The following is a 17,451-nucleotide window of genomic DNA, read 5'->3' on the forward strand; positions in this document are numbered from 1 at the left end:
TCCAACTCTATGACTCTGGCTCCCAGGCACTAGAGTAATACAAATAAGAAAATAGTAGTAATAATGAATAAATAACCCACTAGCTCATCTGGAAAGCATTATGTCAGTACATTTACTCAGCCCTGGGTTTGCAAGTCTAAATAAAGGTGACTCACAAAAAAATGCTCAAGTCTCCCTGATCTTCAGTTAAGACAATATTGAGAAAAACTTTAAAGACCAAAGCTTTTCTTTGGTAACTGTGTAAATTTCCTCCCCAACTCCCACACTGGGTTCACCATGGGAATCAAATTTAGCTGTATATTAAAGCAGGATTTTAAGCTTTGAAATAGGCAAGGATTGCCACTCTGCACTCTCTCTGACTTTTGAGGCAACAGAAAAGTACCAGGACTTTTTTTTTTTTTTTTTTTTAATAAGAGTGCCCTCCCTTTTAAACCATCAAGAATAAATTTTTGGAATAAGATTCCCAGGGCTCAGTCAGTCCTTAATTTTTTGATGTTTTCATTCAGTGTACAGCTGGGACAATCCTCTCAGCGTATTTGGATATATTTCTCCAGCCTCTGACTTTTAATTAGATCAATGCTACTTCAAGTACGTATGGTCCCATTATAAAATGATTTAACCCTTCAAGGATCACACACTTTCCATGAACTACTGTTTATCAGTAGCAGGTTTAATTTAGTGGTTAAAGAAAGAAAAAAATAATAGTTTCAAAAATCAAGTTTTGGATGATTTTCAACACTAAAAGGGAATTTGCAAAACTATAACATTACATCTATTCGCAAAAAGAAAAGGAGTACTTGTGGCACCTTAGAGACTAACCAATTTATTTGAGCATAAGCTTTCGTGAGCTACAGCTCACTTCATCGGATGCATACTGTGGAAAGTGTAGAAGATCTTATTATATACACACAAAAAAAGCATGAAAAAATACCTCCTCCCACCCCACTCTCCTGCTGAATTCCACCATGATTTCAACAATTTCCATCCCACCATCAACCTCAGCCTGGTCCAGTCCACACAAGAGATCCACTTCCTGGACACTACAGTGCTAATAAACGATGGTCACATAAACACCACCCTATACCGGAAACCTACTGACCGCTATTCCTACCTACGTATCTCCAGCTTTCACCCTGACCATACCACACGATCCATCGTCTACAGCCAAGCTCTGCGATACAACCGCATTTGCTCCAACCCCTCAGACAGAGACAGACACCTACAAGATCTCTATCAAGCATTCTTACAACTACAGAACCCACCTGTGGAAGTGAAATAGAGCCAGAAGAGTTCCCAGAAGTCACCTACTACACGACAGGCCTAACAAAGAAAATAACAGAACGCCACTAGCAGTCACCTTCAGCCCCCAACTAAAACCCCTCCAACGCATTATTAAGGATCTACAACCTATCCTGAAAGATGACCCAACCCTCTCACAAATCTTGGGAGACAGGCCAGTCCTTGCCTACAGACAGCCCCCCAGCCTGAAGCAAATACTCACCAGCAACCACATACCACACAACAGAACCACTAACCCAGGAACCTATCCTTGCAACAAAGCCCGTTGCCAACTGTGCCCACATATCTATTCAGGGGACACCATCACAGGGCCTAATAACATCAGCCACACTATCAAAGGCTCGTTCACCTGCACATTCACCAATGTGATATATGCCATCATGTGCCAGCAATGCCCCTCTGCCATGTACATTGGTCAAACTGGACAGTCTCTACGTAAAAGAGTAAATGGACACAAATCAGGTGTCAAGAATTTAACATTCATAAACCATTCGGAGAACACTTCAATCTCTCTGGTCACGCGATTACAGACATGAAAGTCGCTATTTTACAACAAAAAAACTTTAAATCCAGACTCCAGCGAGAAACTGCTGAATTGGAATTCATTTGCAAATTGGATACAATTAACTTAGGCTTGAATAGAGACTGGGAGTGGCTTAGTCATTATGCAAGGTAGCCAATTTCCCATTGTTTTTTCCTACCCCTCTCCCCAGACGTTCTTGTTAAACCCTGGATTTGTGCTGGAAATGGCCCACCTTGATTATCATACACAATGTAAGGAGAGTGGTCACTTTGGATAAGCTATTACCAGCAGGCGAATGAGTTTGTGTGTGGTGGGGGGGGGGGTGAGAAAACCTGCATTTGTGCTGGAGATGGCCCACCTTGATTATCATACACATTGTAAGGAGAGTGGTCACTTTAGATAAGCTATTACCAACAGGAGAGTGAGTTTGTGTGGGGGGGGGGGGGGTGAGAAAACCTGGATTTGTGCTGGCAATGGCCCAACTTGATTATCATACACATTGTAAGGAGAGTGATCACTTTAGATAAGCTATTACCAGCAGGAGAGTGGGGTGGGAGGAGATATTTTTTCATGCTTTTTTTGTGTGTATATAATAAGATCTTCTACACTTTCCACAGTATGCATCCGATGAAGTGAGCTGTAGCTCACGAAAGCTTATGCTCAAATAAATTGGTTAGTCTCTAAGGTGCCACAAGTACTCCTTTTCTTTTTGCGAATACAGACTAACACGGCTGTTACTCTGAAACATTACATCTATTAATATTCTCTTTTCAGAAATGAAGACATATGGGTATTCTAGAAAGACAAATACTGCCTGATAACTGAAAGAATTAACACTTGAAAAAATGCAACGTGGGAGCAAGTTTAAAACATTAAAACATTTTAAACTCACAGCTCTGCTGCTGCACTCACTTTTTTGCCAAAAGTCACTTCTGGACAATCCTCTGCCAGAGTGCTTTGCCTTTGCAATTTGGTTATCTCTGCATGTGTCATAAATATAAAGGGAAGGGTAAACCCCTTTGAAATCCCTCCTGGCCAGGGGAAAGCTCCTCTCACCTGTAAAGGGTTAAGAAGCTAAAGGTAACCTCGCTGGCACCTGACCAAAATGACCAATGAGGAGACAAGATACTTTCAAAAGCTGGGAGGAGGGAGAGAAACAAAGGGTCTGTGGGTCTGTCTATATGCTGGTTTCTGCCAGGGATAGACCAGGAATGGAGTCTTAGAACTTTTAGTAAGTAATCTAGCTAGGTGTGTGTTACATTATGATTTCTTTAAGTGGCTGAGAAAAGAATTGTGCTGAATAGAATAACTATTTCTGTCTGTGTATCTTTTGTGTAACTTAAGGTTTTGCCTAGAGGGGTTCTCTATGTTTTTGAATCTAATTACCCTGTAAGATATCTACCATCCTGATTTTACAGGGGGGATTTCTTTATTTCTATTTACTTCTATTTTTATTAAAAGTCTTCTTGTAAGAAAACTGAATGCTTTTTCATTGTTCTCAGATCCAAGGGTTTGGGTGTGGAAGTGGGGTGCAAGGTTTTGGGAAGTATTTTGGGGGGAAAGACGCGTCCAAACAGCTCTTCCCCAGTAACCAGTATTAGTTTGGTGGTGGTAGCGGCCAATCCAAGGACAAAGGGTGGAATATTTTGTACCTTGGGGAAGTTTTGACCTAAGCTGGTAAAGATAAGCTTAGGAGGTTTTTCATGCAGGTCCCCACATCTGTACCCTAGAGTTCAGAGTGGGGGAGGAACCTTGACAGCATGTATGGAACCATCCACCTCTTCTTTAGTTCTGTACAGCCACAACTCCCTTTTCCCCCATTGACTGACAATGTTTCATGGCTCAGTGACAAATTTCCTCCATTACCCACCTTTTCAGAGTCTTAAATTTGGAAAGAATACTCTTTTGAGTCTAGACTTTTGTGGGTATAATATCGTAAGAGACCTATATCCATCATTTTTGAGAATGTAAAAATGGGAATGTCTGGCAGAGGTAACGTACGATGAAAAGCTTATGTTTTTTAATGGAGTTCAATGTATCTGGAAGTTGGGGAGAAACCCAAATCAAATAAAAAAAATCCAAAATAAATAGACCATGTGCAAAGTTGATAATAGAAGAGATTCAAATGATGGTGCAACCAACTTGAGATTTAAAACACAAATGACAATAGTTAGATCACAAACAAGATGAGTTGTTTAAAATCTTGACCAAAGGTGATAGGGAAGTAGAAAAGTTGTAAATATTTCAATTTTAACCAGAGTTAACCAAAAAAAAAATTAAAAAACCACACACAACTGGAAAGAGAAATAAAACTTGCTGTACGTAAGGACAAATCTGATTTTATTCAGCTATCATTCTGTACCTGAAAAAGTAACAAATTAATGTACCAGTTTTGAGATTGAACTGACTCTGTTATATGAATTTTACACATCCATTGATCGGGGGTGAAAACAGTTTGTTAAAAAACAACCTGTTACTTTTTAAAAATATAGAATGAACAAACAAATGTTTTTACTACCTGATTGCCAAAGAGGTTGAATCCATTAATTGCTTCTAGGGCTGCTTTTGCTAAACCAACAGAGCTGAGGGGGAGAAAAGAAAGACATTTGTTATGCTTACAAACTTGGAATTTAACAAATCAATACTTGATGTGTCTTTCAGAAGTAGAATCTCTTCTTGATTAGTATTTTGTGTTTAAACACTAAGCTAATGAACAATGATGCAACAGGTTGTACTTATTTTCCAGAATTTTTCTTTTCAATTTTTTCTTTGTCTTTAAAAGTCAGTGATCATCTGGAAAAAATACATCTGATTTTATTTTGCTGTTGGACATCTAGCATTCTGTGCTTCAAGGCCTTGCTAGTAGGACAGCAGGTTTACTTTCTGCACAATTTCTGTATACTCAGCTCTCAGACAGAAAATGTGACAAAAGAAACCTCTGCTCAAATAACTTGGATGAAAAGTTAAATACCACATATCAGTTTTAGACCAAAGAAACTGCACAGTTCTGATGTCAGCCATCCATCTATAATTATCGTCAACTCATTCACTCAACTAGTGGATAAATACTGAGATACACCGTGTAGTAGGCTATATCCATTAAACCAAAATGAGCCATATCGATGCTATGAACTTATTATCCAAAATGTTTTATCCATGATTTCCCACATCAATGTTGTTATAATCTTTGGATAAATGATTATCCATATTTTTTTACACTTTGTTAATTCTGAAATTTTTATGTAATGGATATAGTTAGCCTACTACATGTGAAAAGTTGCTCAGGGCCTGATTTTCAGAAGAGCTCATGTCTCATTTAGGCATCTACATGAAGTGGCCAGATTTTCAAAAGTCCTCAGAAGCCAGTAGCTTCGAAAAAGAACAATGGGAGCAGCATAATGCTGAGTAACGCTGCTAGAAAAATTTCTAATTTCATTTTTTTAATGAAAAATAGGGACGAATACTTCCATCCCATTTGTTTTAATCTTAGTATGGGTTATATTTAATAAATTATCTGAAGTATTTTTATATCAGTGAATCCTCATCAATTTGATATGTTGCTTTTAATATCATCCATACAATCAAAAATCTAGTTGTGCTTTAATTATCAATATGAATTGCTCTCAGAGGTTGAAATTCACCCATGTTTGAAAGTCCTATGTAAGAATCTCTGTGCCATCTTATGTCCCACAGTAAAACACTGGCAGGAACGTCTTTCAGTGTTGAAGAGGAATGCAGGGATCTACTGGGGCAGGCTGGGAGACTGGCTACTGGATTTGCAGAACCCATATCCTGACCATTTGGATTAGCCATGCCCAGGGCCGGCTCTAGGCTTTTTGCCACCCCAAGATCCGAGAGCGCAACTGCCTAAGCAAAAAAAAAGGGTGGCCGGAATGCCGCGCCTGGACATGTGCTGTCCCAAGCATGTGCTTGGTTTGCTGTTGCCTAGAGCTGGTCCTGGCCATGCCATAATTAGTTCACTGCACAAAATATGTTTTTCAGGCTTTGTGCAGAAAGAGGTGATTTCACCCTAAGTAAATAATGTTTTTCTGATTTATATTAATTATTGACAGGGTAATGAGTCTTGTAGATGGGGGAAGGGGTAGATGTGGTATATCTTGACTTTAGTAAAGCTTTTGATACTCTCTTGCATGACCTTCTCATAAACAAACTAGGGAAATACAACTTTGATGGAGCTACTATAAGGGGGGTGTATAACTGGTTGGAAAACTGTTCCCAAAGAGTAGTTATCGGTGGTTCACAGTCATGCTGGAAAGGCATAACAAGTGGGGTCCCACAGGGATCAGTTCTGGGTCCAGTTCTGTCAAATATCTTCATCAATGATTTAGATAATGGCATAAAGAGTACACTTATAAAGTTTGTGAACAATACCAGGCTGGGAGGGGTTGCAAGTGCTTTGGAGGATAGGATTATAATTCAAAATGATCTGGATAAACTGGAAAAATGGTCTGAAGTAAATCAGATGAAATTCAATAAGGACAAATGCAAAGTATTCCACTTAGGAAGGAACGATCAGTTGCACACATACAAAATGGGAAAGGATTGCCTAGAAAGGAGCACTGCGGAAAGCGACTGGGGGGAGGGAAGGGGTCATAGTGGACCACAAGGTAAATATGATTCAACAGTGTAGCACTGTTGCAAAAAAAAAGCTAACATATTTCTGGAATGTATTAGCAGGAGTGTTGTAAGCAAGACATAAGAAGTAATTCTTCCGCTCTACTCTGGGCTGATTAGGCCTCAACTGGAGTATTGTGTCCACTTCCAGGTGCCACATTTCAGGAAAGATGTGGACAAATTGAAGAAAGTCCAGAGCAACAAAAATGATTAAAGGGCTAGAAAACATGACCTATGAGGGAAGACTGAAAAAATTGGGTTTGTTTAGGCTGGAAAAGAGAAGACTGAGAGGGGACATAATAGTTTTCAAGTATATGAAAGGTGATTACAAGGAGGAGGGAGAAGAATTGTTGTTCTTAACCTCTGAGGATAGGACAAGAAGCAATGGGCTTAAATTGCAGCAAAGGAGGTTTAGGTTGGACATCAGAAAAAACTTCCTGTCGGGATGGTTAAGCACTGGAATAAATTGCCTAGGGAGGTTGTGGAATCTCCATCATTGGAAATTTTTAAGAGCAGGTTAGACAAACACTTATCAGGAATGGTCTAGATAATTAGTCCCGCTACAAGTGCAGGGGACTGGACTAGATGACCTTTCAAGGTCCCTTCCAGTCCTCTGATTCTATGTATTGATTCAGTGTGCATGTTTTGTTTTTGTTTTCTAAGCACACACTTTGGTCTATGTTCACCTGCTATTACAATAAGGCAAAAATATCTCCTCTGACCTTGCTGGGGCTTCAAAATTCAAAGAGGTTTGCCACTGTATTATTTATGGATATTCAAAATAAAAATATTTAAAAATAAAATCAGACCCTAGTCAAGGGAGCTTCTTATAACTATGCAGAAAATATTTTCAACATAATGTAAGGGGAAACGTGTCTAGTTGCAGAATTGCATGTACTATATTTAGCACACATTATTTCTCTTTGACTGTTTTCATTACCAGCAATTCCATTAAAAAATTGATTTCAGGCTATATCATTTTTTTCAAACCATCAACAACAGGTTTATAAAACCTGTCTTCCTTTCAGAAACACTGCCAGAAAAGCGCTTGTGGGATTTAATTCTAATTGGTTCAACAAGGGAAAGTTGATTATGTTAGCTAAAAAATTCTGCTTGGAGCAGCTGCCATCAAAGGCTGGTAAAATCCCATGGTTTTTAAAACTTTGGATGATTAGAAAGTTATTGTTACCCAGATAATGCAATGAAGTAGTAAGCTAAACTCACTGGTATAACCGATACTAACCATTTCCTTAGTGTCAAGTCAAGTCTAACTTTCTTCTAGTAGCGTTATTTATCAAGTACAGTTATGAAAGAGCAACTGGTTTAACTGAAATTGGCATAGCAACTTAGTTAAATCATGTTTCTTGGGTGTTACAGCTATACTCTAAATAAACTGGATATGCTCTATGAGCACAAGATAAATCCACTGCTTTGATAACTGGATTACACGTTAATGGAGAAGTCCCTATTTCTTCTTCCAGGGGAACACCTTCAATACGCATGAGCAGCTATTTTTGGAGAGTGAGCGCAAGAAACACTGACTGGCAAAAACTAAGAGGTAATAGTTGACTGGAAGGGAAAGAGCAACGACCATCAGGCAGAATAAGTTACCTTATTTTGTCTAGATAAGAGGAGGAGGCTCAGAGAGACTATAAAAAAATATGTATTCTTCCATAGTGAATATCTTTAACTTATATGACTTTTACTTGCTCACTCAATATTCCTGGGTAAACAATCAATACCAATTGTAGCTCATCAGTATTTTTCTACCTTTGCTTATTCAATACTTTGGAGATTTCACTACTTGCACAAACACTGCTTGCACATAAAAATACCAGTGTTTTAAAATTAAAAGGCTGATTTCATTTCCCCATCATATAATAAATATTCCTTCATGTTAATAGTCTATCAGACCCTTCCCCTACTGTATGCTTGTGACTGCCATAAGTGCTATATTTTGCAGATGACAAATATATAAGGAAGATCCTGCAATACTACAGTAAAGAGGAAAAGTGCTAATATATTTTAACAATTGAAATAGCAAATATGTCTTAAGATAATGAAAAGCTATTCAAAACCGGAAGCAGTATAAGATTATGCACATTAGGAATGCTATTAAATTTCAGACAGTTGAAGATTTAATCATTAATTACTTAAAATCATAGAATATCAGGGTTGGAAGGGACCTCGGGAGGTCATCTAGTCCAACCCCCTGCTCAAAGCAGGACCAATCCCCAATTAAATCATCCTAGCCAGAGCTTTGTCAAGCCTGACCTTAAAACTTCTAAGGAAGGAGATTCTACCACCTCCCTAGGTAACGCATTCCAGTGTTTCACCACCCTCCTAGTGAAAAAGTTTTTCCTAATATGCAACCTAAACCTCCCCCACTGCAACTTGAGACCATTACTCCTTGTCCTGTCATCTTCTATCACTGAGAATAGTCTAGAACCATACTCTCTGGAACCACCTCTCAAGTAGTTGAAACCAGCTATCAAATCCCCCCTCATTCTTCTCTTCTGCAGACTAAACAATCCCAGTTCCCTCAGCCTCTCCTCATAAGTCATGTGTTCCAGACCCCTAATCATTTTTGTTGCCCTTTGCAGGACTCTCTCCAATTTATCCACATCCTTCTTGTAGTGTGGGGCCCAAAACTGGACACAGTACTCCAGATGAGGCCTCACCAATGTCGAATAGAGGGGAACGATCACGTCCCTCGATCTGCTGGCAGTGCCCCTACTTATACATGCCAAAATGCCATTGGCCTTCCTAGCAACAAGGGCACACTGTTGACTCATATCCAGCTTCTCGTCCACTGTCACCCCAGGTCCTTTTCCGCAGAACTGCTGCCTAGCCATTTGGTCCCTCATCTGTAGCGGTGCATTGGATTCTTCTGTCCTAAGTGCAGGACCCTGCACTTATCCTTGTTGAACCTCATCAGATTTCTTTTGGCTCAATCCTCCAACTTCTTGTTGGAGAAGTCAGAAAAATAAAACACAATAGGGTTTCCGCTATTAGGGATGTTACGTTCATTTCTCTTGGGTCATTTGTACATTACATACCCTAAGAATTAATATCGTAAGAAATACGGTCTTAAAATATACAGCTCTGGTCATAACTTCTAAGGAATTTTTCCTTCTTTTCCCCTTTAGCATGGACAACAGCACAAGATGAACATGTTGTAGGAACTCAGTATACTCTATTCTCATTGTGAAAGATGTCCTATCTGTAGATGGCCTCAAAACAAAACCTGATCCAACCCTTCTTGAGATTTGGGGTAGTCAGGACCTGGATCTAATATTTTTTTTTGGTCTTAAATCCATGTCTTTATTAATTTAACTAACATTTGTATTCCATAATGCTACTGGCATGACAACGAAGTTAACTGAGTTACTAAAATGTCATTAATTACAGTTTTAAATTGCTACATCTGTCCCATAAACTAAAGGAAAGAATGGAAAGCAGGCACTAAAATTTGTACATTGTTGCTAATTGCTAATCAAAATCTTAGACAATAAAAAGTTCCAGGTCCCCTCGCTTGGATTGTTTCCCTCTAAACATAACAGTTCAAGATAATGTATTTTAGCATGTATTTAGCCTAATGCACATAAATTATTTTGAAAGAAAAATGCTTGAACTGTTAGTTCCCATTAAATTTAGTAACAGGTCCTCAATTAGCATTTGTCTGAATCCTTTGATAAACCCAAGAATATCAGGATTCTCATCTACACCTGCACTTTTTTTCCTGCACCTACAAGTTGCGGGGTTAAAATGAACATCACAAACGGTGACAGAAATAATGTCCAATAGCATAGAGATATTGCACATATATATGTGTGATTAAAATATATGTTAAAAAGGCACTCCATTTTAAGCAGCCAGGCAGACCAACAAAACAATCTTAATAGGGGCAAACAATATGACAGCAGCATATGATATGCTCAACAAAGAAGCACAAGATCAAGATTCCTATGCCTTTTTGACCTAGGATATGGAGATGCTGTGTTCTAGAAACATCCTATCAAATGGCAGATGTCAAAGAAACATTTTTTGCAGAAGTACTCAGGAGATGCTTGGAGAACATCTTGATCAAATGGTTGCAGGACAAAGTAATTTTTCAGAAGCTCAAACACATGGGTAAGGAAACATACTATTCTCAAAGGTGTTACAATGCTTGCCTTTGAACCAGAGAAAAAAGCAGACCTGAGTTTCCCCTATTGAGAAATCCAATAGTAAAAGAATGGAGATGAGACAGATATTGCAAGCAGATCAAGTATTTTTGAGGACCATACTGTATTAAGTTTATGAATGGTTAATATATCATTCTGGGCCAGGAATTATATGCAACTCCATGGTGGAGAAGACTATCACAGCTTCTTCAGGAAGTAAAAAGTGTGTGTGCTCGGAATGGTGAGTAAGGCAAATTGCTGAGACTGTAAACAAACTCTGGAAAGGTACCACCCCTTGGGGTGATTTGCATATATTGGTTCAAATCAAAACAGGTTTTCCAGAGACCAATAGTCAAAGAACAAACTTGGAATATATAAAAGCTGAGTATAAACAGACTCAAGGGTCTTTCTTTTGATTCAGAAAAAGGAATTCTTTTGGCCTACTAGAGCTCACAGGACTGATGGAAAACTTCTGGTATATTTAGTAAATATTATAGGCCCTTTAATTTTATTTTTAATGTTTTCTCTATGATGCTTTTATCCTAAGAATAAATGTAGTTTGCTGAGAAAGAAAGGTGTGTGTGGTAACGGGTAGTTCAGTGGTTCTCAACCGATTTACCACTGTGGGTCATATATGCAGCTCTCGGTGTTCTGTGGACTGCATCCACACAGTATATATACTACCTGTACGGACTTGAAGATGTCACATGGGCCACAGCTATGTGCTGATTGGGCCACAAGTGGCCTGTGGGTTGAGAACCACTGCTGTACCTACTGGCATACACTGGTCATAGACCTTGGAGAGAAAGAAAAGGATAGGTGAGGGCCAACAGGCAGACTGCCTTGCTGGGTATATCATAATATTTGGCATGGGGCTCTGCAGCCTTAAAACCCCTGGTTGGAAGGGAGTGTGGGACATGGGTCCAGGCTCAGATACAGGTCATGGCTGGAGACCTGACTGTTCATTCCTGAATTGGAACACAGAGAGAGTACACAGCTGCAGTTATCCTGAAACTGTGAATGGAGGAACCCCATCTTTTCCAGGGTTATGTAAAAGTATTTTAAAAAGTTCTACATCTTTCTGCTTCACAATGATTTCTGACTTCTGTGCTAACTTCAAAATCCTTTAGTTAGAAATAGAGACTTCAATCCCCAGCATGTGCAAATCAACACTGCATCAACAAAGCTGACTTCAGTGTAGTAGCATCTTTATAAAGGTGAGGATCTGGTCCAAAGAGTTTTTCACCATTCAGTGGCAATTAGAAACTAATTATCACCAACTTGAAACTAATCTAAACTAGAACACTAGCCTTTTGTAAATACTTCAAAGATATTTGCATCTTCTTCATCACAGGCTGGGCTTTTTGGTTATCACTCAAATTACTTTATATCAGACAGTATCCTGTATGAAAGAAGCCTACATCAATTAAAAATGACAAGAACTAACTTCCAATTCTGAAAGAAAGCACAAATTATGAGCAGGAATAATCACTCAGATTTAAGTGACAAGAATCCAGTGTCAAAAGTGTACTGAGGCTTAAGAGCCTGCTTCATAAACCATAGCCATTAGAGAGGCATGGACAAACAATTCACCTACAGCCTTGAGTAGCATTATACACATTTCCTGAATTATTTCCGATATTCTCCTATGCCACTCGACCAGAGTGGTCGTACATTGAGGCAATGCATGGAGTATTTTGGAGTACCCTAGTCTCTTTTTTTCATCCACACAGATCCCTCAATGCACATTTCTCTCCCATTTTTCCTCATCTGTGACTGAAATTGGACCTCAGCTCTTTCCCATGAAGAATTAAAGGAAAAAACCTCCAAAAGATATTAGAGCAGGGATCAGCAACCTTTCGCACACAGCCTGTCAGGGAAATCTGTTGGAAGGACGGTTTGTTTACCGGCAGCGTCCGCAGGTTCAGCCGATTGCAGATCCCACTGGCCGTGGTTCACAGTTCCAGGCCAGTGGGGGCTGCGGGAAGCGGTACGGGCCGAGGGATGTGCTGGCCGCCGCTTCCAGCAGCCCCCATTGGCCTGGAACAGCGAACCGTGGCCAGTGTGAGATGTGGCTGGCTGAACCTGCAGATGCTGCAGGTAACAAACAGTCCCGGCCACGTGCCAAAGGTTGCCAATCCCTGAATTAGAGAGAGTAAGGATATCTGTGCACGGGCAGGGAGATGGGCAGGGCAGCAGCTTACACCCTTTCTGTGATGGATAAAAGAAGTCAAAGCTCTATTTCTCAGCTTAGAAAAACAAGCTACGAAGATCATTGTTATTTTGGGAACAACAATGAGCTCAGTCCCATATGGCACAACAAAGACATTCTGGTCCTTGGCTCGAGGAGCTTGCAGCCTAAATACACAAACAGCACAAAAGAGACACTGAAAACACTGGGAGAGACAAATGAAGGCTATAACTTGGAGCATTGATTTTTCAATGGGAAGCTTTTTTAATTTATTTTTGTATGAGTGGATGACAGTAGGGGTGAGCTCTGATGTGGACTGGCATTTTTAGACTTCATATACCACAAAAGAAAGAGGAACTACTGCAACACAGTGTAATCTTTTAGATTTTTGTTTGCTTGTTTTTTGTATGTGTTGTAGTTTATGTGAACAAGACTTCACCTAAGTATAGGAAGGACGTACCTATAATTAGCAGTTTTTAATGCAATGAGATTCACAACACATGGAGTTCCACATCATGCAACTAAATTAAGTAAAATTACTGCACACTAAAATAAGTGTACTGATCCATTATGGCAAATCCTACATACTATGGATGTCATTTGTGTCAGACTATCGTCATGTTTCTTTTAATCTACCTTTGTAAGCCCATTTTCTCTAAAAAAATTATTACAATTGTCATCTAAAAAGCCACAGCTCTGTTGACTTTATAGCTAATAGAGCACAAATAATGCTTGTATCTGATTTCAGAGTTTTCTTTTGAGAGGACATGGATAACAAAAAGATCACAGCTAATAAGTATACAGACATTCTCATCATAAAGCAATTAGACTCTGGAGGTCTACGTTATCCAGTAGTCTATGATGTGCCCACATGAAAGTTAAGATATTCTTGGTAGTACAATTCTTGAAACACTCTTGGAATTAAAGAGCTCAACCTGACATTCAAATACTGTACATGTTTGAAGTGAGTTAGGTCAACAACCCGACATTTAACATATCACTACTCTAGAAACCAAATGACGTCTGAAGCCTCAACTCAGACTAGAGGTAGCTGAGAGGTACCCACAGTATTTCTTTTTTTGTTTCTAGAGATGATGATCAAGGTAGATGTAATAGGAGGGATGTAGAAATTATAATTCTGAACTTATGGACAGGTGGAAACAATGATTTCCTTCAGATTTTCATGATACCTTCAGCCTGCGCTTTAGGACATTATAGTCTATATTTTCTGATACATGATCTCAGAGAGGGAAGTGGATGGATGAGAGTCCAGATGTTTAAAGGCTGCATGCATCCTAGCTGACAAATATTTTTTTTTAAAAAAAATCAAGACAACTTATAAAATCAATGCTGCAATGCTTTAAGAATTTAGATAATAAATAGGAACAGAGGAAGCTTCAGATTTGAATTTAAATAACTTATACAAAAATTAAAAGTTTTCATTTGTCTTTCAGCACAAACATTGCTTCTTCCACTAGAAGATGTGCATAGTGGGAATGGACCATGCACTAGCGGTAGCTAAACTGAGAATAAAAATAAGAACAAATAAGATATCTGAATAACAGAGATGCACATGTTAAAACATCACCAAGCTAAAACAGATGACAACACAAGAAGAGTTTAGAATTGAGCTAGCAAATAGATACCAGGTGCTTGAAGACGAAGATGATGGAACATAGAAAGCAAACTGAACAGGTAAAAGGAACTTTCACTAAAACGTGTGAAGTACTGCTGGAATTCAGAAAGTAACATCAAAACAAATGGTCATTTGAGGATACATGGGAGAAAGAAGAAGATGCAAAATTATACTGAAATTAAATCAAGCAAGAACAAGATCACAGACACACCGACTAGAGGAAGAATATACTGTGAAGAACAAAGAGACCAAAAAAGAGTGTAGGAAAGTGTAGGAATATAGGCCCATATTAGATTTGGGTGCACTATGGTTTTAAATCGATTTGGGATAATAGCATGAACAAAAGGCCCAAAGCATGGAATCAAAAAGAATGAAATCATGAGAAGGAAGAATTGTTGTGTTAAACTTGTAGTGACTTTGAAATACCAGTGTTATCTTATTTAAGGTTTGGCCTGAAATAAGAGAAATAAAACAGTTAATTGGGTACCAGATGCAGTAAAGAATTGGCTATATAAGAAACTGCTTCATCTGTACATAGCTATGGTCCGATAATTGGCAATGACATCACTAGTTTGTTAATGGGTACAAAAAAGTGAAAGTTTCATTGCTAATATCTGCTTGAACATTGTGGGTTTAAGCACCCCTGGGTTTAGCCCACTGGTAAGTATCTTGATCAAATGTTTATAAGTGTTTTATTATTGTTTGGACATAATAAACTGCTTATTATTTTGACTTCTTAGGCAAGTTTAAAGCAATTGTACAAATACTATTTTGACCTCTGGATTTAATAAAGGAATTTATGGTTAAATTAGTGTCATGGTAATATCCGGTGTCAATTATAATTCCAACAAAAAGACTTATAGACAAAATGGCAGCAGATGTGACAGACCACTGCAGCATAAAATGACATGAAGAAACTGTACAACATTACTACAGTTGACAGGACGAAAAATCACATACCAATCAACCAGTTCAAAACAATGAGACCGCAGAACAATTAAATATATGGAGGTAGTACTTAAGTGGACTACTGACTGGTGAGCCAGTGGCCAGACACAGAGATAGGAGAAGGTGTGAATGTCAAATTAGGACCTCTTACCAGAACTGTCAGTGAATGGCAGCCATTACTTTAATATGAATTTTATAGATTTCAAATAGCCTTTGTAACAGTGTATAGAAAAGTCTTATGGAAGCTGCTGTGACACTATGGAATCCCTCAGAAAATTGTGAACATCATTTAGAGCTTCTATGAAACTATGACATGCCAAGTACATACACAACTGCAAACTAACTAAGCCATTCAAGGTTCCCCAGGCATCAGAAAAAGACATTTTATGTCACCCATCATCTTTTTACTGGTAGTGGATTGGTTAATGAGAAAGACACAGAACAACCAAGTGTCATACAAATCGACTTTCACATAGAAGTTAGAGTACCTTGACTTTGTGGATGACAACTTGCTATCCCTCACCATATAGATATATGCAAGCCAAAACAAATGATCTTCCAGGCTATGCACAATTAGTAAGGTTGAAAATCAACACACAAAAAACTAAAACCATGAGAATCAATACTCCACAAGAAATACAAACAGAAATACAAATTGAGATAGAAGAGGTCCAATATTTCACACATCTTGGCAGCACTGTAAGTACTACAGGTGGAACACACTTAGACATCGAAGTCAGAATAGCAAAAGCCAGACATGTCTTTGTAACTCTACAGCTAATCTGGAGAAACAGAAATCTTGCCCCCCAAACTAACCTTTGAATATTTAACACCGTTGTAAAGTCGGTCTTACTATGGCGCTGTAATTTGCATATTTGTTAAGTCCTTAATATCTAAACTCAAAGTTTTAAAAAGCAGCTGCCTTAGACATATCCTCAATATCAGATGGCCAGAAAAAAGAGTCACAAATGAAGAACTCTGGAGGAGGACAAAACAGAAAACAGTTCCAGCGTCAGTGGCCCCCCTCTTCTACATAGGATCTGGTGCTCCTGCAGTGATCCCCAAATTGGCTGGAGCCTGCACTTTAGTTCGCCAGTGCAGTGGGCACTAAACTCAGAGAGCTGGTCTTCCAGATACAGGTGGTATGGTAATGGGAATCTTAGACTGCCAAAGCATGTGCTATAACTGCTCCATAATGAGCAGAAGGCTTTGGGTAAATTTTAGTAAAAATGCATATGCAGCTGCAATTACAGCAATTTGGATGCACAAGTAACTACTTACATGTGTATCTTGTTATTTGCACATGGAATGTAGGTATAGAACTGTGCTCATATTTCTCATGAGGTATAGACTTCAGTCTCCAGAAGGCCTCAATGTGGCATATTTCATGAGTACTAATTTCACTCTAGACAATACATTTTTAGAAGAAATTGGAACACTACTTCAATTATTTCTATTTTGATACATTTCCTGAATTCTTTGCATTCACATTACATGCATTTAAATAAACAAAACACACTGAGAGTTTTGCCAGTTACCTTGAATGCAGTTCTGTGCTGCCATTGTTGTATTTACTTCCTCTTTCCCAGACACCAAAGTCAGGTACTCGGTATGCTCTTTCCACACAAAACACCAGGTTTTGAATGAAGGACACCTATGAGGAAAAGAAAAAAAACTCAAAGGAAACTGAAATATGCCAACATTTTTTATTTGTATTTTTAAAAAGAAAATGGTATGTTTTTTAGACTGCATAATTATACTTGCCACCCAATTATGTTTTTTTTCCTTGTGAAGTATGGTGTTCCCAACCTCAAGGCACCTCTTTGTAAAATCAATTTTTATTAAATATGGTAAAAAACACTCCCCAAAACACTGGCAACTTAATTTACACAAAGCCTTAATGAAGCTAGGAATGCAAATGATTGGGTATTAAAGTAATGTGCTAGAACATCAGTGCCAAAAAAAAAAAAATCTAACATCTTGATCTTTAAAGAATTGTATCAAAAATAACTGTTAGGGAGCAGAAGAAATTAAGCCCTATAAGTAACAGTTA

At 38.5% G+C, this 17,451-nt stretch overlaps 1 protein-coding gene across 6 annotated transcripts in view; it reads right to left on the bottom strand.

The window, feature by feature from the left end:
* Positions 1-17,451, bottom strand: part of PHKB (phosphorylase kinase regulatory subunit beta) — a 209,795-nt gene that overhangs the window by 97,889 nt on the left and 94,455 nt on the right. For all 6 annotated transcript variants that reach the window (XM_073307739.2, XM_073307737.2, XM_073307738.2 and 3 more), the window contains 2 exons: positions 16,937-17,052; positions 4,341-4,404 (listed from right to left, as the gene is read on the bottom strand). In XM_073307739.2, the coding sequence (XP_073163840.1) occupies positions 4,341-4,404; positions 16,937-17,052 (180 nt within the window). The remainder of the gene's footprint in view (positions 1-4,340; positions 4,405-16,936; positions 17,053-17,451) is intronic.

Source organism: Lepidochelys kempii, chromosome 12 (assembly GCF_965140285.1).
Source record: "Lepidochelys kempii isolate rLepKem1 chromosome 12, rLepKem1.hap1, whole genome shotgun sequence".
Classification (NCBI taxonomy): domain Eukaryota; kingdom Metazoa; phylum Chordata; order Testudines; family Cheloniidae; genus Lepidochelys; species Lepidochelys kempii.